This window comes from Eurosta solidaginis, chromosome 2 (assembly GCF_040869045.1).
Source record: "Eurosta solidaginis isolate ZX-2024a chromosome 2, ASM4086904v1, whole genome shotgun sequence".
NCBI lineage: Eukaryota > Metazoa > Arthropoda > Insecta > Diptera > Tephritidae > Eurosta > Eurosta solidaginis.
The window spans coordinates 231,423,147-231,448,378 of NC_090320.1; the positions used below are offsets into that span (position 1 = coordinate 231,423,147).

At 36.0% G+C, this 25,232-nt stretch overlaps 2 protein-coding genes and 1 pseudogene across 3 annotated transcripts; all 3 read right to left on the minus strand.

Moving 5' to 3' along the window:
• LOC137240671 (chitinase-like protein Idgf3) lies at positions 1–8,789 on the minus strand. The gene is made up of 3 exons (XM_067767240.1): positions 4,569–8,789; positions 3,953–4,504; positions 1–783 (listed from the first exon to the last, which is right to left on the minus strand). The coding sequence occupies exons 1-3, from the start codon at positions 4,681–4,683 to the stop codon at positions 128–130; spliced, it is 1,323 nt and encodes a 440-aa protein (XP_067623341.1). The 5' UTR covers positions 4,684–8,789; the 3' UTR covers positions 1–127.
• On the minus strand, positions 4,716–24,156 carry LOC137240669 (chitinase-like protein Idgf3). 2 transcript variants are annotated; one of them, XM_067767239.1, is made up of 4 exons: positions 23,682–24,156; positions 20,551–21,102; positions 18,828–19,476; positions 4,716–4,848 (listed from the first exon to the last, which is right to left on the minus strand). In XM_067767239.1, coding segments are annotated over exons 1-4 (1,662 nt in total). In that variant the 5' UTR covers positions 24,142–24,156; the 3' UTR covers positions 4,716–4,847. The 2 variants fall into 2 exon arrangements, with proteins under 2 accessions (XP_067623340.1, XP_067623339.1); XM_067767238.1 differs by lacking the exon at positions 4,716–4,848 and having other exon boundaries at positions 15,438–19,476.
• On the minus strand, positions 21,112–23,187 carry LOC137240116 (chitinase-like protein Idgf4; annotated as a pseudogene).
• Positions 24,157–25,232: the final 1,076 nt, after the last annotated feature.

A 25,232-nucleotide genomic window follows, 5' to 3' on the forward strand; every position in this document is an offset into this window, starting at 1 on the left:
TTTTCTTATAATTACTTTTTAATATTTACCACATATTATTTTATAAATACAAGTGTGAGTGTATGAGCATACATACTCTACAGAATTTAACATATCATATTAAAGTTCAAAAGTAACAAAAAAACATTTAGAGTAGTTTATATTTAATAGCTCTTAGCATGGGAAATTTATCACCAGTACATTGTCCACGGAAATCGTCCAAAGTGATATCAAACAATGCCACACCACCCAAAGTCTTTGCTCTGACATAGCCCGCCTTACTAGCTGCCGTATCAGGATCTTCATAACTCACCCAAATACCATTAGCACCATCTTCATCAGCGGTATGGAATGCATATGAACCATAACACTTAGTGGGATCATTTATGCGACGTAGTGGCGCATCAGCACCTTTAGCATGTATATTTGAAGGATTTGGAAGGCGTTGACACACTTCCAACCAATTCATCAAACCAGGTGTTTTTGTGATTGGACCAGCGGGTGCTGGACCATCTGTAGCGGGCACTACCGGTAAACCTGTAGTACCAGAATCCTTAGTCATTTTCCAAGCGCGTCCATGTGCAGCAATACCTACGTTGATTTTGTGGTGTGGTACACGTTGTGTAAGCCAATAGTCTACCTGGTAGTGCACATTGTAGTGACCTAAACGATTTTGATCGGGCAACTCACAGAGAGGTGCTGTATAATCAGCTTCCTCAGGATTACGTCCTGGTGTGAGGAAGTCAAACGCAGCTAGATTTATCATATCTAAGCTGGGGGCAATAGCTGGGCCGTCAAAATACCCTGTCAAAAAAGAAAAGATATGCATAGATTTATCAGGTTTTGCCATTTAATATGACGTGATAAGGGTAACATGATGATTTTTTGCGATATTATATGCGATGCAAATATCATGTGAAGTTGAGTAAATAAGTACTGATACACAGAACTGACAAGGATATTTGTTTTATTAATTATAAAACTTATAATTCTTGTAGGTATTGTGAAACCATCAAAGGATAACATTATATCGAGCTAGCGACGTAGGTAATATGAAGGCAATCTCCCTTCCAGATCCGTTATTCAGTAATTGGAAGAGGAATCATTCTTAAAATGATTTTTCATCATTTCATGCATTAAAAAAAAAAAGAAAATAAAAATTAAATAAATACAAGGGTAATATCCTCAGAAGAGATTTATGGCCGGGCTTCTTTTCCAATTTGCGTCCTGCTAATTTCTTTGAGGCTCGAGTAAAAGGATATTTTTTATAGTTAAAAAAAGATACTTTGTAAAGTTAGAATTTTTGACTCAGTGCTTTCAAAAGCAATTAAATTATTTTCAATTAAATTACAAGGAATTTCATTTAAAAAAATTTAACATCTTACAGTATATAAGTAAATTATGTCAACATTCAACTCCATTGCAACAAAATGCAAAAATAAAAGAAAATTTCAAAATAGGCGTGGCTCCGCCCTTTTTCATTTAATTTGTCTAGGATACTTTTAATGCCATAAGTCGAACAAAAATTTACCAATCCTAGTGAAATTTGGTAGGGGCTTAGATTGTGGGACGATAACTTATTTCTGTGAAAAAGGGCGAAATCAGTTGAAGCCGCGCCCAGTTTTTATACACAGGCGACCGTCTGTCCTTCCGCTCGGCCGTTAACACGATAACTTGAGCAAAAATCGATATATCTTTACTAAACTCAGTTCACGTACTTATCTGAACTCACTTTGTATTGGTATAAAAAATGGCCGAAATCGGACTATGACCACGCCCACTTTTTCGATATCGAAAATTACGAAAAACGAAAAAAATGCCATAATTCTATACCAAATACGAAAAAAGGGTTGAAACATGGTATTTTTATTGACGCAAAATATAACTTTAGAAAAAAACTTTGTAAAATGGGTGTGACACCTACCATATTAAGTAGAATGAAATGAAAAAGTTTTGCAGGGCGAAATAAAAAACCCTTGAAATCTTGGCAGGAATACTGTTCGTGGTATAATATATATAAATAAATTAGCGGTATCCAACAGATGATGTTCTGGTTCACCCTGGTCCACATTTTGGTCGATATCTGGAAAACGCATTCACATATACAGCTACCACCACTCCCTTTTAAAAGCCTCATTAATACCTTTAATTTGACACCCATATCGTACAAACGCATTCTAGAGTCACCCCTGGTCCACCTTTATGGCGATATCTCGAAACGGCGTCCACCTATGGAAATAAGGATCACTCCCTTTTAAAATACTCATTAACATCTTTCATTTGATACCCATATAGTACAAACGAATTCTAGAGTCAACCCTGATCCACCTTTATGGCGATATCCCTAAATGACGTCCACCTATAGAACTATGGCCCATTCCCTCTTAAAATACTCTTTAATACATTTCATTTGATACACATGTCATACAAACACATTCCAGGGTTACCCTCGGTTCATTTTCCTACATGGTTATTTTCCCTTATGTTGCCACCATAGCTCTCAACTGAGTATGTTATATTCGGTTACACCCGAACTTAACCTTCCTTACTTGTTAAAATTTACCCAGTATGAAGCAATTTCTCGGTTTTCAAACAACGACCCGGTTCAAAAAAGTTTCTAGTTCTAAAAAAAAGTACCAGGTTTCCGGAAGTTACCCGGTTTTAAAAAATTACTCGGTTTCCAAAAAAGTACTGGGTTTCCAGAAAGTACCCTGACCCGAAAAAGTATGCAATATGCAAATTGTCCCATTTCTTGAAAAATACCTTTTCATCGAAAATAAAGTACATAGTTTTCAAAAATTATCCGGCTCAAAAAAAAGTTCTTAAACAGCGACGGATTCTAAAAAAGTATTCGATTTCAAAAAGGATCCGTGTTTTAAAAAGTATCCACTTCGCAAAAAAAAAAATAAATAAAAGGAGCCCGGCTCTAAAAGGGCACACCGACTCGAAAATTTACTCGATCTTTAAAAAAGTACTGGTAGTCCGGCATTACCAGTTTTAACCAGGCCCTAGAAAAGAGACGCCAACTTCGAGGCAGTAAAAGTGATGCTGAATGGCGTGACAGGAACATTCTTCCAGTGAATTCGGTGGAAGCCACTTAACAAATTCCTGTAGGAGCGATTATGGCCACATCATGACCGACTTACAGAGTTTACTGAAGCTATAGATAAAACTTTTATTTTACTGCTAGATAGCGAGGAAGATGACCACGACTTAATGATGGAACAAACGTCCGAATCCGAATGTGACAACAAAAAAATAACAATCTACGCATTTGAGTTAGTCAAAAATGTAGGCAAAGAGTTCGTAAAGAAGAGCATGAAAACTTATGCAAATAAATGGGCGGACGACCACAGATTAGAATATGCGTGCGCTATTTGAAATCCAAACGGAAGGCGATCTCAACCTTTTTAATATCGGGTATTTGGTTTCCTATACAGTATTGTTGGGAAGACTTTACCACAAGGTCGACGAACTGATTGGATTTTATCTGGTAAATCGACCAGCTATCAAATTTTTAGTTTCGCGCAAAAGGTACACTCTCTCATTACTTCGAGGAACGCTTCCAGCTCCGTAAGGACTGGGAAGGACCTCTCCGAGTCTTCGAAATCAAACGAAGCTTTAGACCATGCGACTCTTTATAGTGCGATTGTTTTTCCTGGAGAAGATAGTGTTAGCAACAGATCAAGTTTATATGGCAACTAGTTGGCATTGAACGCAATGTCAAGCTAAAAATCCAATGAATTTAGTTATGCATTTAGCAATCCATGTTAAGTTTAAGTGCGTAAAGGTATGCGCGTAAAAAACACACAGCAATCGCATGATGGCGATCATGTGATGTCTATCACATTTGATCAAACAATCACACCTGCAATTTGTTAAGTATGGTGGACAAGTTGTGCTATTCAAAACAATGAACTACTTATAACAAACCTCAATAATTGGGCATTTCTATAAACAATTTAGTACTTACAACTCGAGTTGACATTCGGCAACACCGTCAACGACAACAGCTTATCCTCAACACTCAGCGCGCTCTTTAAATCCTTAACCAAATCGGTGAACTCCTCTCGATGCTCTTCTGCTTTCTCGTCAACGACATAATCACCAGTAAAGAACTTTTTAAAACTCTTCCAAGCAGAGCCCACATCTGAATGCACTTTCCTCGGTTTATTACGTGGTAATTGGAATGACAAATCTAGACCATCAAAATTGTAGCGGCGAAGAAAATCACGCGCAGAATCTATAAATGCTGATTGCTTTTTTCTACCGGCTTCTAATAGGCTTATATATTTATCAATAGTATTCTGATCAAAAGGACCACTAACGCTCAAAAAGAATTTAGCATATGGAAATTTATCTTTGAGCGCAGTAATTGTAGCAAAATGACGTTTTTGTATATCTAAATTTTCATTTAAACTCATAATCTGGAATGTATCTGGATTGATACCCACACCACCGTAGATGATGTGATCACAAAATTGCAAAGCGATCTCCATATCAGCAATGGTGAATTGAGCGGGACCTGTAGAAAAGAAGTTCGGTGTATATTTACCAAGAGTCAAAATAATAAGAAACAAAGAATGCACCTTCTCGTAATGCGCCATTTGAATCGTAAAAGCATACTAACTTTCCATTAAACGATACCGCGTTTGCTAATGCAACGCACGCCACCAAGGCAATCGTTGCCAGTGTAAGCTTCATCTTGAACGTCTATTCAGCTTGAATTAAGCAATTAAAATAATATTGTAAAGGCTGAGTTTGATTTTTCCTAGTGAAGAATTATCAGCGAATATATGTTCATAGAAACTTATCAGCGTTTGCTGTTTTTAAGATCAGCAGATCACTGGAAATGTGCTAGGTGCTAATCTAAAAAAAAAAAAAAAACCATTTATAATACCAATTTCTCACAGAGAGTTAATGCAATAATTAGTAAAATTTTCTAAACCACAGCGTTATACCAATTTCACACAGAGAGTTAAAGTTTCTACATTAAAGCCTTTATTGAACCCAATCTTCCATACGAAATACAAATTCCCAATTATCTTTATTTATTTATTTAATCATTAATGAAGCAAGTGAGCCTGTGTGAAAAAGAAGAATTAATTATTTCATTAGGCAAAATTGCGATTCCATTAAGCCTCTATGTGGAATTGGTATAGTCCCAATTTTTTATACAAAATATTTTGCTATAATTTGGGAGCACTAAGGGAGGTCAAGTCTTCCTCCACTAGCTTTTTCCAACTCAGTGGAGGTCTTGGTTTCCTTTCCTGTCAGTCGGAGGTATGGAAGGAAATACAGTAGTCTTTAAGTTTTTCTTTTCCTCATAAATCCTATCATTATACCTTCTGCGGTATTCGAAATAGGCATCACGTGCAGGACCATACATCTAACGGAGTCTTTTTTCTCTCGAAGACTCCCAAAACCATCAAATATTCGCTCCCCACCGTCCATGATTACGCGCCATACATCAGACAGGTAGGGTGAGCGACTTGTGATACGTGTTTTTTGTTCGTTACAGAGCACATTATTTTTCAATTGCCTACTCAGTTCATAGTAGCCTTTGCGCACAATCTCCATTTGAAACCAAAGCTGACATTGTTTTTACTCTTAAATCTGGTTACAAGATAGACGAAATCCTGCACGGACTTAAATTTATATCAGTCAACAGTGACGTGACTGCTAAGGCACGAATGCGCCTATTCTTTATTTATCAAAAGTTGCCTTGTCTGAAGTTGCTTTTCGTTTCAAATGTCTTGGAAAGGTCCTGCCCAATCCTTACACTGGTGGTGTTGCTCAGCGTGCTGCTTTGAGGTCGATAGAAATACGGTGAGTGTTGATTCTCTTATCGTACTTGATTCTCGTATCAAACCTGAAGCTGTACTGATGTTCGTTCATCAGTCAGCCTCAACCTGTTGATAGAAGTTGCATCGTGGAGGATAAATTTGTCAACTACACGAACAAAGATCCCTTCCTTGCCAACTTTGGCGTCGCCCAGAAATCTTATATATTTTCGAGTTTCACTTAGTAGGAGTTATATATCCGTCGTCCTCATCGTCCATATGTGTGTAAGGGCATTTAAAAGTTGTATTAAAAATCTTGCTTTGAAGCGTATCGCGGCGAAACGCTCGTTTGCAGACGTGAAGTTCAGTATTTGGCGGCAAAGTTTTCTTTGCTACCACAAAACCTCTGCCTAGCCCTGTCAATCGTATTTCCTGTATAGTGTTGATGTTGGCCTTTGTCCTGACGACGACATCAACAAACCGAAAGAGCCGCGCATCGGTACATCTCCCAAACGGGTTTGGACATGCATGGTACATGGTACATGACCTCAAATATGGTGTTTATAAATTTCACCCACTTAAAGAATGTCGTACTCATTGCCAGAAAAAAAATCTCATCCGAGGCTTGTTATTGGAAAGCCTTTTTGCTTGGACGGTCCCAAACCTAACGCACAGCCAAGGAACGGGAGTTGGATTTTAGTCGTCTTTTACGACAGGCATACCTACCGCGGGTATATTCTAAGTCCCCCTAGCCCGCAGGGGAAATAGATTACTTAATCTACGAACACTAATTATTCAATGACTCTCCATTTTTTTTCTAATATTTTATAATGGGTTTTTTTTCTGAAATTTCAAAACTTGTTTTGTTTGCTTAGGAAAATTTTCAATTGGAAAACAAAAATAAGTTAAGTTGTTAAATTGGTATAGTCCCAATTCTTTATACAAAATATTTTGATATAATTTGGGAGTACTAAGGGAGGTCAAGTCTTCCTCCACCAGCCTCTTCCAACTCAGTGAAGGTCTTCCTTTCCTTTGCTGTCAGATGGAGGTATGGAAGAAAATACCGTAGTCTCAAAGTTTTTCTCCTGCTCATAAAGCCTATAATTATACCTCATCCGTTACTCGACATCGGCATCACGTGCGGGACCATATATCTAACGGAGTCCTTTTTCTCTCGAGCACTCGAAAAACCATCAAATGTTCTCTCCCCACCGTCCATGATCCCGAGCCATAGATAGGGACAGTTAGGGTGAGCCACGTGTATAACGTGCTCTTTGTGCGTTACAGAGAACATTACTTTTCAATTGCTTGAGTAGGCAAAGTAGCCTTTGTTCACAGTAGTTGTTCTCCATTTGAAACCAGAGCTGACATTGTTCTTACTGTTTAATCTGGTTGTAAGATAGACGAATTCTTTCTCTGTCTCTTTATCCAAAGTTGCCTTGCCGGAAGTCGCGTTTGGTTTCAAATGGTTTTGAAAGGTCCTTCCCAATCTTTATACTGGTGGTGTTGCTCAGCGTGCTGCTTTGAGGTCGATAGAAAGATGGTGAGTGTCGATTCTCTTATCGTGCGTCTTATCCAGGATCTAGTGCATTGTGTATACATTTTGGATAGTAAAATGGTCAAACCTAAAGCTGCACTGATGAAGTCAAATCTGTTCGTTAACTATGGCTTCAATCTTTCACAGTAAGATAGATAGAACCTTTTAAGCGATTTTAAGCAGGCAGATTCCATTCACTCATCCGACCATATTTTGCACAGGAGTTGATGCATGAAAAACTTGCTTCGTATCACTGCACGCACTTTCTTCGCTGAACATAGTCGTGTACCTACCTCGGCTGCCACAAGATAGTGATGCGAATTCGCAATATTTGGACCTCGTGAAGTGCGCACATCCACATGAACTATGCTTGCCGTCGATCACAATGTTATCGATTTGGTTTCACGTTGTTCGAACAAGGGGACAGCCAATAAGTTGGAGTATTGTTTTATGCTGGAACCTGGTACATTGGATGACCATATTTTCAGCCGCCGCGAAGTCAGTCAGCCTCAACCCGTTGAGAGAAGTTGTATCGTGGAGGCTAAGTTTGTCAACTACGCGACCAAAGATCCCTTCCTTGCCAACTTTGGTGTGGCCCAGCAATCTTATATATTGTGACGAATATGAGTGACACTAAGTGATACTCACATCCCTAGTCTGATGCTAAGTAAATGAAGTCACAACACAATAAAGCAGACAGTCACATGTATCTACATAAACGAATAAATCATTATGTCTACACATATGTACGTACACGCAGCAGAGAAGAGATGCACAAACACATGCAGATATCTGAGATGCTCCCAAAAGTATGAAATTGTAATTGGGGAAGTGTCACTCACAAATACAAGCATATGAGAAGATATATACGTGCATCTATAGTTATAATAATATGGCGGTGACTAAGTAAATTCTGGAAGCGCCTAGAAGATGCCACGAGGAAATCACAGAGTATAAAAGCACCAGCGGTAGAGGCGCTACGAGCAGTTTCGATTAAGACGCTATCTAGCAGCAATAGCAGTATTATTTTGAAAGGAGTTTCATTTAAGCTATCAGTCAGTTTGGTTATTAAGCAAGCTAGTTGCAAAGTATAAGTGCTATTGTGAAGTACTTTAATAAAGGCCATTTTTCCATTATTCAATATTGGATTGACTGTTGATTTAGTGATTCGAACCTTGGTAGAAGATTTGAAATAAGAGGATTTGCAGAAAATTCGTTACAATATTTTCGAGTTTCTCTTAGTAGGAGTTCTTATCCGTCGTCATCATCGTCTATATGTGTGTAAGCGCATTTAAATTTTGTACTGAAAATCTTGCTTTGAATGAAAGTATGTCGTATTCTTTACCAGAGAGTTCTCATCCGAGGCTTGTTATTGAAAAGTCTTTTTGCTTGGACGGTCCCAAGCCTAGCGCACAGCCAAGGAACGGGAATAGGATTTTAGTCGCCTTTTACGACAGGCATACCTACCGCGGGTATATTCTAAGTCCCCCTAACCCGCAGGGGAAATATATTACTTAATCTACGCACACAAATTATTGAATGACTCTCTATGTTTTTTTATACCTTTCATGAAAATGAAATGGTATATTAATTTTGTCACGAAACCCAAAATTGTAAGTCCTTAAAAGAAAATAGATAGACCCACCATTAAGTGTACCGAAATAATCAGGTTGAAGAGCTGAGTTGATTTAGCCATGTTCGTCTGTCCGTCTGTCTGTTTGTATGCAAACTAGTCCCTCAATTTTTGAGATATCTTGATAAAATTTGGTGAGCGGGTGTACTTGGGTGTCCGATTAGACATTTGTCGGAACCGGCCGGATCGGACCACTATAGCATATATCCTCCATACAACCGATTTTTCAGAAAAAGAGGATTTTTGTAATATCTTACTCAATTTAAAAGATTGAAGTTTCAAACTTCACCATATACTTTTGTATATTGCACATATTGTTCCCTGAAAAAATTGATGAGATCGGTCGTATATATAGTATATATCCCCCACAACCGATTGTTCAGATAAGAAACTTTTCGTAATTACTGCCCTATTTTAAGAGCTAGAGGCTTCAAATTTCAACGAATGCTTACGTATATAGCATATATTGTTATCTGAAAAAATCATACAGATCGGTGGTATATAATATATATATGATGGTATATCTAATATATAAATTTCTTCTGTCACGGTTTTAGAGGCTTAACTCCTCCGAAACGGCTGAACCGATTTTCATAAAATTTTGTGAGCATATTGGGTAGGTCTGAGAATCGGCCAACGTTTACCTTTTTTTCGCTACGTGCCTAGGGTCTTGAGATCAAAACGTAGACCTGGGTACCCTAGAATGTGTTTATACAATATGGATATTAAATGAAAGCCGTTGATGAGTGCAATAATACAGGATAATTTTCATGCAACTGGGAGGCTAGGGTCTCGAGATATAGCCCAAAACGTGGACCCGAGTACCTCTAGAATGTGTTTTTACAATATGGATATCAACTGAAAGCGGTTGACGAGTGCTATAGTACAGGATAATTTGCATATAACTGGGAGGATAGGGTCTCGAGATATAGCCCAAAACGTGGACCCGCGTACACCTAGAATGTGTTTATACAATATGGATATCAGTTGAAAGCTGTTGATGAATGCTATAGAACAGGATAATTTTCATACAACTGGGAGGCTAGGGTCTCGAGATATAGCCCAAAACGTGGACCCGGGTACCCCTAGAATGTGTTTATACAATATGGATATCAATTGAAAGCTGTTGATGAGTGCTATAGTACAGGATAATTTTCATACAACTGGGAGGCTAGGGTCTGAAGATATAGCCCAAAACGTGGACGCGGGTACCCCTAGAATGTGTTTATACAATATGCATATCAATTGAAAGCTTTTGATGAGTGCTATAGTACAGGATAATTTTCATACAACTGGGAGGCTAGGGTCTCGAGATATAGCCCAAAACGTTGACCTGGGTACCCCTAGAATGTGTTTATACAATATGGACATCAATTGAAAGCTGTTGATGAGTGCTAAAGTACAGGATAATTTTCATAAAACTGGGAGGTTAGGGTCTGGAGATATAGCCCAAAACGTGGACCCGGATACACATAGAATGTGTTTTTACATTATGGGTATCAAATTGAAGCTGTTGATGTGTGCTCTAATACAGAGTAAGTTTTACACCGCTGAGTGACTACGGTCTCGAGATATAGGCCAAAACATGGACCCGGATACCCCTAGAATGTGTGTGTATTATGGATATCAAATGAAAGCTGTTGCTGAGAGCTTTATAGTAATTTTCATTGTGATATTCGATTTAGTCGCATCAACCTGGAAAAACTGATAAATATGCATGCGAAGCCAAAATAAAGACATGAACTAATAATACCCAAATACCTATTTACACGTCTTATTCGATTTGACTGAAATTTGGTATATAAATTTGCTTTTTTCCGGGAAGTATACCAGAGACGGACTGGGACTGGGATTAGGACTAGGACTGGGACTGAGACTGAGATTCGGAGTGGGACTGGGACTGAGACACGGAATGGGAATGGAACAATATATATACCACCCTCTGGGACTGGCAATAAGAGATGAAGAAGAAGGAGAAAAACTTGAGGGAAAAGAAAAGAGAGAAAGAGGCTGATAAAGAGATAGAATGAGACGAAGATGGCGATGAAGCGAAAAAGACGGAGGGAGGAGTGAATAAAAAGATTAGGAAAAAGTGTAGAGGGGTAGGGCAGAGTTAGACGGAAAAGCTTATTAAAAATTATATATATTTTTTTTTATTTAGCGATTTTTTTTTAGCGATTTCTGCCCCATTTTAACAGCTAGAAGCTTCAAGTTTCACCAAATGCTTACGTATATAGCATATATTGATGTCTGAAAAAATCATTGAGATCGGTGGTATATATAGTATATATCTCATACAACAGATTGTTCAGATAAGAAACTTTGCGCAATTTCTGCCCCATTTTAACAGCTAGAAGCTTCAAATTTCACCAACTGCTTACGTATATAGCATATATTGATGTCTGAAAAAATCATTGAGATCGGTGGTATATATATTATATACTTCATATAAACTGTCATTTTTGCCCCTTTTTTACGGATAGAAGCTACAAAATTCATCAAATTTCATCAAATAGTTACGTTTACGTCATACGTTATACGTGACGAAATACGTGACTCGTAGTCATAGTTTTTACATTCAGACCACAAAAAACGTGAAGCTTTGCATCCTCACACAAAGCACCTACCCATTTTTATACTCAGTTGAGCAGAGCTCACAGAGTATATTAAGTTTGATTGGATAACGGTTGGTTGTACATATATAAAGGAATCGAGATAGATATAGACTTCCATATATCAAAATCATTAGGATCGAAAAAAAATTTGATTGAGCCATGTCCGTCCGTCCGACCGTTAACACGATAACTTGAGTAAATTTTGAGGTATCTTGATGAAATTTGGTATGTGGGTTCCTGAGTACTCATCTCAGATCGCTATTTAAAATGAAAGATATCGGACTATAACCACGCCCACTTTTTCGATATCGAAAATTTCGAAAAACCGAAAAAGTGCGATAATTCATTACAAAAGACAGCTAAAGCGACAAAACTTGGTAGATGAGTTGAACTTATGACGCAGAATAGAAAATTAGTAAAATTTTGGACAATGGGCGTGGCACCGCCCACTTTTAAAAGAAGGTAATTTAAAAGTTTTGCAAGCTGTAATTTGGCAGTCGTTGAAGATATCATGATGAAATTTAGCAGAAACGTTACTCCTATTACTATATGTACGCTTAATAAAAATTAGCAAAATCGGAGAAGCACCACGCCCACTTTTAAAAAAAAAATTTTTTTTAAAGTAAAATTTTAACAAAAAATTTAATATCTTTACAGTATATAAGTAAATTATGTCAACATTCAACTCCAGTAATGGTATGGTGCAACAAAATACAAAAATAAAAGAAAATTTCAAAATGGGAGTGGCTCCGCCCTTTTTCATTTAATTTGTCTAGGATAATTTTAACGCCATAAGTCGAACAAAATTTAACCAATCCTTTTGAAATTTGGTAGGGGCATAGATTTTATGACGTTAACTGTTTTCTGTGAAAATGGGCGAAATCGGTTGATGCCACGCCCAGTTTTTATACACAGTCGTCCGTCTGTCCTTCCGCATGGCCGTTAACACGATAACTTGAGCAAAAATCGACATATCTTTAATGAACTTAGTTCACGTGCTTACTTGAACTCACTTTATCTTGGTATGAAAAATGAACGAAATCCGACTATGACCACGCCCAATTTTTCGATATCGAAAATTACGAAAAATGAAAAAATGCCATAATTCTATACGAACTACGAAAAAAGGGATGAAACATGGTAAGGTAATTGGATTGTTTTATTGACGCGAAATATAACTTTAGAAAAAACTTTATAAAATGGTTGTTACACCTACCATATTAAGTAGAAGAAAATGAAAAAGTTCTGCAGGGCGAAATAAAAAACCCTTAAAATCTTGGCAGGTATTACATATATAAATAAATTAGCTGTATCCAACAGATGATGTTCTGGTTCACCCTGGTCCACATTTTGGTCGATATCTGGAAAACGCCTTCACACCACTCCCTTTTAAAACTCTCATTAATACCTTTAATTTGATACCCATATCGTACAAACTCATTCTAGAGTCACCCCTGGTCCACCTTTATGGCGATATCTCGAAAAGGAGTCCACCTATAGAACTAAGCCCCACGCCCATTTAAAATACTCATTAACACCTTTCATTTGATACCCATATCGTAAAAACATATTCTAAAGTCACCCCTGGTCCACCTTTATGGCGATATCTCGAAAAGGCCCACTCCCTTTTAAAATACTCATTAACACATTTCTTTTGATACATATTGTACAAACAAATTCTAGGGTCACCCCTGCTCCACCTTTATGGCGATATCTCGAAACGGTGTCCACATATGGAACTAAGGATTACTGCCTTTTAAAATACTCATAAACATCTTTCTGTTGATACCCATATTGTACAAACAAATTCTAGGGTCACCCCTGGTCCACCTTTATGGCGATATCTCGAAACCGCGTCCACCTATGGAACTAAGGATTACTCCCTTTTAAAATACTCATTAACACCTTTCATTTGATACCCATATCGTGCAAACGCGTTCTAGAGTCACCCCTGATCCACCTTTATGGCGATATCTCGAAACGGCGTTCACCTATGGAACTAAGGATTACTCCCTTTTAAAATACTCATTAACACCTTTCATTTGATACCCATATCGTACAAACGCATTCTAGAGTCAACCCTGATCCACCTTTATGGCTATATCCCTAAATGGCGTCCACCTATAGAACTATGGCCCACTCCCTCATAAAATACTCTTTAATGCCTTTCATTTGATACACATTCCAGGGTTTCCCTAGGTTCATTTTCCTACATGGTTATTTTCCCTTATGTTGTCACCATAGCTCTCAACTGAGTATGTAATGTTCGGTTACACCCGAACTTAACCTTCCTTACTTGTTTTATTTTATATCGATTTTAAAAATCGTTTAGATATGTTCAAATTTCACCAAATGTTTACGTGTATAGCATATATTGTTGTCTGAAAAATCATAGAGATCGGTGGTATATATATTATATACTTCATATAAACTCTCATTTTTGCCCCTTTTTTACGGATAGAAGCTTCAAAATTCATCAAATAGTTACGTTTACGTCATATATTTTTGAAATACGTGACTCGTAGTCATAGTTTTTACATGCAGACCACAAAAAACGTGAAGCTTTGCATCCTCACACAAAGTACCTACCTATTTTTTATTTTATATTTATCTTAAAAATCGTTTAGGTGTGTAGTTCTGTTCATTATATATTTCTTATCTTATACATCCGATTATTCGGAGATTACGAACGGGATAAAATTATTGTTCAGCCCCATTCATGAAAGGTTTTTTTTATATTTTATTATGAGGGTTTTTTCTGAAAATTAAAAATTTTGTCTACTTGCTTAGGAAAAATTTCAATTGGAAAACAAAAATAAATTAAGCAAGTTGTTAAAAATATGTTATTTGAAATACTATCCTCGATGTTGCTACTTATATTGATCAGCGACAACTAAAACATAACATAATTTTTTGGCACAGACTTATTTAACTTTAGGAAAGAGCTAGAGAGAGATACACTAGAGCCTCGATTAAATTTATGGTGTATACATTTTAAGTTTTCCACTTTTCGGGTTGGGATTTCGAAACGGAGGACTTTTCTGATTGTACACACATCAAATATTAAAGTTTTGTCTTATGATGAACAATCAAATTAAGGGCATTAAATTTAGTAGTTTTGCAAATGTTAGATCTGGCTGACCAAAGTTGCGTTGTCCAAGAGTTTCGATCCGTTAAAGCGACATCGCTTAAATGAATGCTTCTCTTAAATGTACATTACTCACTTCGTCCAAAATACACTGGATATTCTCAAACCATCGCTTACTGAGTATAGCCTAAAGATTATACACTTTACGTTTACTGATTATAATATGAAGATATCGATTAGTCAACGAAGGAACACAGAGGACGATTGAATTATATTTTGCCTATAGGCGATCAGCTAATGTTTGGTTTTCATTAGGTTTTAACAATGAAATTTTAATATCAAGTTTGCCATGCGGTTTATGCAATTGTCGTTTTCACATATTGGTCAATTTAATTGTCCTTTGTAGTCAAACAGACGGTAAACACATTTGACTTTTTCATGATATGGCCAAGTCAGTGGTCAAACTTGACCCAGTGAAAACTAAGCAATAGATTATTTGTTTGTCAAATAAGGCTGGTGATCATTTATTCCATTTAAATCGAAACATTGAATTCTAGATAAAACGAAACCACATGAAGTAAAATGATGACTGCACCGAAAAAAACTAACTCTTCAAATAAGATAATTTATTTATTCATTTCAAAGAACAATTAGAACTTAAGTGTGTTAAAATTGTTAAATTGGTGGTTGTTGTGTGTATTGTTGTTAACTAATTGCGAAGGAAGGAAAAGGAAATTTAAAATTTTGCCTTATAACTACTGGCCGTACTTTAACTCAATAAACATATATAAGACTTGACGAATAAGATTTTACAGTCCCGCTCTTTATTTTAGAAACAATTTATTAAAATTTTATTTCATTAATACTGCCAAATCAGATTATCAACATTATATATCACTTATTTTATAAATATGCAAATGTTAGTATATGAGCTTATCACATACTCTACAGCAGTGGTTCTCAAACATTTTGCAATCGCGACCCAAAAATGTTCCGGTTCATACTCTCAGGCAAGATTTTCGAAAAAATGTTTTGAAAAAGTACCACTAAGCTTTTATTTATTTTAAATAAAATTTTTAATTTAAATAATCTCCCTCCTATATACCTTTTTTACTCAGCCCCAAAATTATAATAATAACTGGCGCGATATATCTTGGAGGAGATTTAATCAATTTCAATTTGTTGCGTGTTGATTTTTAATAGGGGGACTCATGTAACCGTATAAAGGCCTTATAAAGTGTGTAAACGTATAAATTTATCTAGTGCGTAAACCAGCTGTCAAATTTTGTATGAAAAATCATTTACACAATTTGTATAAATTTACGCGCACATTTCATTGTGTAAACGCGGTAAACTCAAAGGAATGCAACCTTGCAGACATTACAGCCGGCATTTTCAACATCAGCAAGTAAAGGCGTTTTAGTTTTGATTATTCACTTAATCTTGGTATTTTTTAATTTGTATAACAATCAAAAAAATTTTTTTGGCAATAATACAGCTGAAAAACAATCAAGTTTATCAAGAGTATTACTAGGTGCGTTCATATAATCGCGTGTGTAAATGGATATAATTTTACACCTTATAAGTTTATATGCTATCATGAATCCCCCTAATATTTTCTTACAACATGGTGGATTGAAAGAAATGAAGCTAGTAATTTGGTTAACTTAACTGAATTTTTTGTTAAGAGGACAAACTTGTATAGTCATTCCAACAGATGAAAAACTGTTGGCCTGAACCTAAAAATATTTTGTAAAAATTACATATTCTCAATCAGTCTAACTGATTTTTCTGTCAAAAAACTGATTTCATCGGTAATTTTAACAATTGTCAATATAACGCAAATGCATCAGCTAATTTAAAACGATTGATTCAAAATGAAATTTATGCGAAGTTTATTAAACAACTATTTGCGATGGATAAAAATTGACATAATAATCAGTTAAATTGACCCGTAGTTCTGTTGATTTTACGAGCAAAGGGTCGTTACCCATAGTTTGAAAACCACTGTTCTACAAAATTTAACATATACAGCCATTATCAATATATATTATAAGAAACTCCTAAAACTTTTTCTTTTGAGCTATAGCAAATATTTGTTTGCAAAGCTTTTGTTAATAACAATTATACAGAACTGAAGGATGTTTCATGCTGTTTAAAATATACGCTAACTTATGTCCTTTGGAATATTACAGGCTTTTGATATGAATATTGAAAAAACAACTCTCTAATAAACCAGGCTGCTAATCGCTGCTAAATATTGGGGGATGTGAGACGAACATAAAAAATGTGACATATTCAGGAAATGTTACCTAGATAAATCAATGTAACCTAGATGAATCACCCACGAAGTTCAGTTTTGTCGACAGTCCTCAATTTAATAATGAGCGACCTTTCCGTACACCAACCAATTTGTGTTTTTAACACTTTTTAGATAATATTGAAACGTATTTTGGTGTACCTTCAAATTGAGTACCAAAATAGTGCAATGTTTACAAAATTTGGTGTAATTGTACAGTTTAACACTTTTCGGAGTGATATTAAAATATTAAATATTTAGGAGCCAAAGCTGTTGCTCATTGCATTGAGTAATATCAGATGAGAACCGCAAGCCGCTGTGGTGTGGTGGTAGCGTGATACGCCTTTCATACCGAACGTCTTCGGTTCAGGTCCCGGCCGAAGTAAAAACCAATTTTTTCTTAAATTTTATTATAACTTCAATTCTGTTTTTAAAATAACAATTGTTGGGTATGAAATTCATACTATTTTGGTGTTTATATAGATAAACACCTCAAAGTGCGGTTTTGGCACCAACATTTTTTGTATGCATATCATCGTTTCTTGCGGGCTCGAAAGTTGATTGTATTTAAAGAAGGCGTCCGAAAGAATATCTCATAAGACCCTAGTTAGTAAGTAAATTTGCTTAGGCTTCGATTCATCGCTTTTAAAATGGATAATTTCACACATTTCTAATGGGCGCTGTGTGGTTTCTATTGATGGTGCTATTTCTGACGATTTTGTCGCACCGTCTGGCGGCTTTTCGTTTCTTTTATAAACGTTATTAACAGTTGCTTCCCTTTTCGTATAATCTGCTTTGCGTTGTTGATTGCAACGACTTTAATTTTTGCAAACCTTAATGTGATTTAAATAATAAATAAATAAATGCAGGCGCGACAGCCTCCGATACTTCCAATTTTCGTCGTGCACCTTTTTAGTTTTTACTGAAAATAGGCGGGACGGGACCTACATGTTTAAACTGTCCCTGAACGGCATCCGCAAGGCATATGGGTTTTCACTGAAAAGCTTTTCATGGCAAAAATACGCTCGCAGTGCTTGCCAAATCATTGCCGAGGGGTGACTCCGCTTAGAAAAACTGTCTTCTAATTGAAAAAACTTGTTTCTAAAATTTTTATGTTATCTTCCCAGCACACCACGGCGGCCGCCTTTTAAATAATCTTATTTAAGGTGTTTAATTTCTCGAGTTTCGTTGCATATTGATAAAGTTTCCCACTTATTGTGTAATAGGCTTAAGAATACCACTACTACCCTTCATTATATTGCCAACCTATGTTTTAACGAAGGTTACAGAGATTAGAGATCTACCTCTCACAACAGCACAGTCGGTATTAGAATTTTTTTCCACCGAGTTTTCAGATCCATAAGCTTCTTTAGACGTTTTTGTTCACTCTCACTTGCGGAATATGCGGTTGTCATCTGAAGACATTAATCACTAATCGGCCCATAATATTGAAAGGGTTAAACAATATGTCTTAAAATACGCGTTGCGGTCATTGTGGTTTGATAATCGACTTCCATTATACCAGTCAAGTCTGTTGTTAACTACCCTAACATCCCTCTTTTTAAATAAACGAGACATTTTATATAAGGAAAAGTTATATTTTTATCAAAAAGCATACGTTAGATGTCCGATTTTCTTGAATTCTGCATTACTTTTACAGTTTTTCAATTTGTGCTCTGAGGATGGATCGTTGGGTAACTTCTTTAAGACAAGGAGGAAAGTTGCTATTTCATACAAAAGGCTACTTTTAAAATGTGCAAAACTTGAATAAAGTGGTCAAAGTTTTATGTTTCCTACATGTATGCATAAATAATCGCATACGTTTTAACAGCATAAGTCGTTCTTCAGCTCTGTACGTACATCATCATTTAAAAGGTAGCAACAACACCTTACCAAAATTTTTGTTTAATCGCTTTCGTTATTGGAAACTTTTCACCAGTACATTGTCCATGAAAATCATCTAAATTGATATCGAACAATGCTACGCCACCCAAAGTCTTTGCCTTGACATACTCCGCCTTACTAGCTGCCGTTTGGGGATCCTCATAACTCACCCATATACCATTAGCACCATTTTTATCGGCAGTGTGAAATGCATATGAACCATAACACTTAGTATCATCATGAACGGGACGTAGTGGCGCACCAACATGTTTAGTATTTTTTCCTGATTTTGGTAGGCGTTGACATATTTCCAGCCAGTTCAGCATACCTGGTGTTTGTGTTATCGGACCCGCAGCGGCTGGACCATCTGTAGCTGTTACTACAGGTAAGCCTGTTGTACCAGACCCCTTAGTCATTTTCCAAGCGCGTCCATATGTAGCAATTCCTACGTTTAGTTTGTGATGTGGTACACGTTGTATAAGCCAATATTCTACTTGATAGATAACATTGTAGTGACCCAAATGAGTTTGATCGGTGAACTCGCAGAGAGGTGCAGTATAATCAGCTGCTTTTGGATTACGCTCTGGTGTGAGGAAGTCAAAGGTAGCTAGATTTATTATATCCAAGTTTGGTGCAAGCGCTGGGCCGTCGAAATACCCTGTGTAAAGATAAAAATATTGGTTAATTGATTTACTCATTATGTGTCATTAAACAGTATCAAATGACGCCTTTCCGTGATATTAAGATCGCATCAACTGGCTCATGCGGTGCTTATGTTGCCTGGATCGAAAATATCTTTAAAAATTTTGAAAATTGAGAAACATTGGGTTTTAAGGTTATTAGCAGTTATATAGCACGTTTAAAATAATTGTTTTATCAATAGTGACACTCTTGTGTCATACCATGTCTTGTGATATACCATATCGACCAAAAAATCACATGATGCAACCATCACATGAAAAACCATGATCATTAGCATTTCTGGTGCCCACTGTTTGGCATGTTAGTAGCCAGGCAACTATAATTTATCATAATTGAAAAGGATAAGTGATATTGAGACATTGGTATTTAAAGAGGTCTACATATACATTTAGTTTTAGCAGTTGTTATTAATCATTGATATAACTTTGTATCACATGCTTGACTGCATGATATAAAAAACACATGATGTGGACCATAAAATACCGCCAACCACATTTCATTTGCGCGAGATAACAAATTGAAAACAAATTATGATATATTTGAGGAATATTTAAGGCGTCAGATATACAATATGCCAGCAACAACTAGAAGAGGATGATATGAACAAATCGCATTTTGGTCTTAATCTGTGAGTTTTGTAAATCGCATGACCCCATTTATATGATTTAAACTACACAGTTAAGAAAAACTTTTTGATCTATTGAATTTTCAACCTTCAACAATTTTGATGTGTAAGTTGATTTGCGACAAAATTTTGGGATTTTTAAGAAACAGTTGGGTAACATTTCGAAATAATTTTTAAAATGATTTCTTTACAGAGATTAGTTCACGACTTTTTCGAAGTAGCTTTGATAGCTTGTGCCATCAGCAAGAATCATTTTATGACCGCATCGAGATGGCGATCACGTGTTGTATATTATATTTGGTCAAACAATCAAACTTGCAATTTGTTAAGTATTGCAGTCCATTTGTGATATTCACTACAATCAATTTACTTATTATGTCTACAAAAAATATATATTCTACTTACAGCTCGAGTTGACATTCGGTAGCACTGTCAATGACAGCAGTTTGTTATCAGCAGTTAGCGCGCTCTTCAAATCCTTAACCAAATCGGTGAAAGCCTTACGATGTTCACTTGCCTTCTCGTCGACAACAAATGGACCAGTAAAGAACTTCTTAAAATTCTTCCAAGATGCGCCAGTATCAGTATGCACTTTCCTCGGTTTATTACGTGGTAATTGGAAGGATAAATCTAGACCGTCAAAATTGAAGCGACGTAGAAAATCGACCGCGGAATTTATAAATACTGATTGCCCCTTCCGACCGGCTTCTAATAGTTTAATATATTTATCAGTCGTATTCTGATCAGAAGGACCGCTAACACTCAGAAAGAACTTAGCATATGGAAATGTTTCTTTGAGTTCAGTTATTGTAGTGAAGTGGCGTCGTTTTATATCCAAATTTCTATTAACACTCATAATCTTGAATGTATCCGCATTGATGTCAACATATTTATAGATGAGGTGAGAGCAATATTTCATAGCGATATTCATATCAGCAATAGTGAACTTTGCTGAACCTGTAGAAGAAATGTTAGTGGGAAATTTGAAAAGAGTAAAAAAAGGTAGAGTCCACCTTCTCGTAATGCGCCATTTGAATCGTAAAAGCATGCTTAGTTTCTATCAAGGATGCATCGAAACGTAAAGTTTCACGTTTCTCAAGAATTTTCAATCGTTTCCGTTGAAACACTTGCGAAAGTTATCAAAAAAAAAAAAACTTTATTTAATTTTTAACAGAAACGTAATGACGTCGTTTATATTGAAACGTTACGCAATAACTTTAAACTTAAACACGAAGCGTGTTATCAAAACCATAGCACGCATTTTGTTTTGTGTAGGTGAAATTAACGCTAAGGGTAAGCGTTTCATAACGTTTATAACGTATATATACATATATGCGAACATATATTTATAGGTAGAACCTTATCAGCGATTGTACTTTCAAAGGTAACATAAACATATATATTAGGGTGAGTCTAAAAAAAAACTTTGGTTTTTGGTACAGCATAAATATTGTTCAGCGCATCAAAGATAGTCTGTAAAAATGTTAGCTATTAATTTAATGTTTGAAGGTGGCTCATCGCCACTTCAGTTACATAGAAAATATATAGGGAGTCTCATAGAGTTTGAGGTTGAACTTTCACCTCGAAAAACTATTAAACGAATCAACAACAATATTTTCAGTATCCCAAAAGGAAACACATTTTGTTGGCCCACCCTAATATAAATCAATATATTTACACAAAATTCTTGATTTATTTGGCGCAATTACTATATACATTAGACTGGGTCGATTTATTAACCAATATCGCGCTATCGATTTTTCAATAGGATTTGGGCTCAGGAAAAAGGTTCTACTACGCATACCCAAAATAATAATTTTCGAGCCTGCGAAATTTAATTTTTTTGACTTTTTTTCAACCTTGATTTTAAAGATTTTTTCATGACCTAATAAAAAATGTTCATTTGATTGTAAAATTTTCATGTATACCCTGTCCGACCCATATATTTTTTTCAAATGTTATATTATATATATATATATATATTACATATATATATTAAATGTGTTATCGAAAACGTTTTTAGCGGACATTTTTGGGTCGGACAGGTTATACATATCAAAATCTTTTTGGTAGGTCATGAAATAAATCTTAAAAATCAAAGCCGAAAAAAAATCAAAAAAAAAAATTTTATTTCGCAGGCTCGAAAATTATTTGTTTGGGTATGCGTAGTAGAACCTTTTTCCTGAGCCCAAATCCTATCGAAAATCGATGGCGCGATATCGGTTAACTTTCATCCATACAAATCGACCCACCCTAATACACATACATAGGTAAAACAAAAGTAAATTAGAAAAGAATTTATAAAAAAATTAAGTCCACGGAAATCAACAAAGCCTAAGTCGAACAATGCCAAACCACCCAAATTTTTGGAATGTATATATGCAGGTTTATTCGCTGCCGAATCGGGATCTTCATAGTTTACCTACATACCGCGATCACCGTTATCATCTGAGGGGCGGAAAGCATAACTACCACTTTTAGTAGGATCGCTTACACCACGTAGTGGAGCATCGGCACCCTTCAAATAAGCATTTGCTGGATTTGGCAGTTTAGCGCACACTTCAGGCCATGAGAGTAGACCAGGTTTTTGATTTTGCATACCAGCTGGTACGGGGCAATCAGTCTCCTTTACCACCGGAGCACAAGTCAAACCCGAATCGGGTGTTAACCTCCAAGCGCGTCCATAGGCAGCGATGCCCACATACAATTTGCTAGTTGGATATTGTTGTGCGAGCATAGATTCTACCTGTAAAAAGACGTTAAAAAGTGATACACGATTTTGATCGTAAAGCTCTTAGAGAGGAGCAGTGAAATCGGCTTCATTCGGATTGCGCTCGGGTGTGAGAAAATCGAAGGTAGCCAAAGATACGAAATCCAAATTGCTGACTAGCGCTGGGATATCAAAATACCCTGTATTTTAGATACAAATAGATAGATAGGTATTTGTGAGTAAGAGAGGGCGAGGAAGTAAATAACACTGCAACAAATCCAATTTCGAATAAAGCTTTATAGACCCATACCTTTGTTAGAACTTTGACACATTTTTGCATTCCCAGGTCGAAGTTGACTTCATAGCCAAATTCAATTTTAAATTTATATTGATTGAGTTGTCAAAAGTTGAAGATTAATTAGAGAACAATATTTCATATCAACTTGAGAACTATAAATTTCTCCAAGGCAGGAGAAATATATCGACGTTGCCTCGGTTATAAAAGAAGTCAATTCAAATAGAAAATAAAAAAAAAACTGGAACAAGTTTACGCTATCTAGATTTTTCGGAATTGTGAGAACACAGTGGGAAATATTATGTAATAATGAGTTCTCCAAAACGTCTAATATCGATTCTGTCGACTTTGAACAAAGTAAAATTTTCACATTTCCAAAGCAAAATTTCACCTGAGAATGCAAAAATCTTTAGACGTTTTTCTAACACTGTGGGTATAGAGCTTTCTTTGATTTTGAAGATAATCTACCACCAAAATTCTTTGGTTACAAAATAATATAAAAAAAAAATATTTAATAAAAAAAAAACTTACAGGTCGAATTAACATTCGGCAATACCGTTAATGTGAGCATCATATTATCGGGACGCAAATCATTTTTCACATCAATCACAAAAGCTGTAAACTCTTCTTTATGTTGTTCAGCTTTTTCGTCTACAATGTAATCACCCGTGAAGAGTTTCTTGAATTTCTTCCAGACCATACCAATTTCGAAATGGACTTTACGTGGTTTATTTTTGGGAAACTGGAATGCTAAATCCAAACCATCGAAACCATATGAACGTACCAATGAATACGCTGAGTTGATAAATGAAGTTTGTTTCACCTTTTCACCCTCCCATAATTCGAGATATTTATTTGGGTGTTCAGGATCAATATCTTGATCACCTCCAACACTCAGCAGCACTTTCAAATGTGGATATTTACGTTTCAATGCTGTCACCTCAGAATACTGATGTTTATGTATATCCAAGACTTCGTGTAGACTCTGCATTTGATATGTATTGGGATTGGTACCATCAAAACCGTAAATTAAATGTGAGCAGAATTGTAGTGCGATTTCGAGGTCCTGCGTGAGTAGCTTTCCAAGACCTGTTGATTTTTTTTTTTTTAGTTTGAGATTGGTCGAAATATGCGCATAAGAGAAAAACAGAATAGCAAAGGTATTTAGTTTGTGCAATTTTTATAGGAATGATTTTTTTCATATTGTATAACAATGTCTCATGCGTGACAAAATTACAAAATACGTTTATAAATATTAATATTTTACGAGGCTTTTTCATTATACATATGTTATTGATATTAGAGAAAAATTGCAAAATTTGCACACGGCGATGGTACCAAAGACATGTTTCTGAATTTTTACTTCTTCATCAACTCTGTTCTGGAAAACAAGAGCAAAGTTTTGAACTCGGGATTTACATTGTGTGAAGCCAATTGGTGATTTTTATTGAAAAAAAAAAATGTTTCTATATTTTTGAGGTCAGAGACTTCAGCCCATGATCTTCAATGTGGTAGGTGAAACACGCTACCACTAAACCACGGTGGCCGTTACTGAATTTTGACCACCATAAAAACAAAAAAGGTGTGCAAAATGAATTAAAAAAAGTTTTGTTGAAACAAGTTTTCTTATATCAATGAAATTCTTGCCAGGGCAGTTATTAATCCCCTATCTGATTTAAATGAAATCAGAATATAGGATATGAAACGGTACAGGCAAAAATTTACCGATTTTTAATTCGTAAGTATTTCTAAGTTTTCAACAGGTCGTTCTAATTTCAAAAAAATTCTCCTCGGATGGTTTTTTAATCCGTTTTCTCCCAGGGACGGAAACTCTTTCTTCTTGTTTGTTCTCAAATTACATTACAACAACCTTTACCCGTCTGCTTTAATGGTTCACCTCATTCGGCTGAATAGGAATTTACCGAGTATAATGCAACGCGTCTAGGAATTTGCATGAAAAGATAGGAAATCAAAAATTTAACTTTGCGGCAACTTGACAAGAGACAAGTCTCTTCTAAATTGCTACTCCGATTGTTCGGTGACGACACATTCAATAAACGAAATAGTGAAGCAACCCGGGTA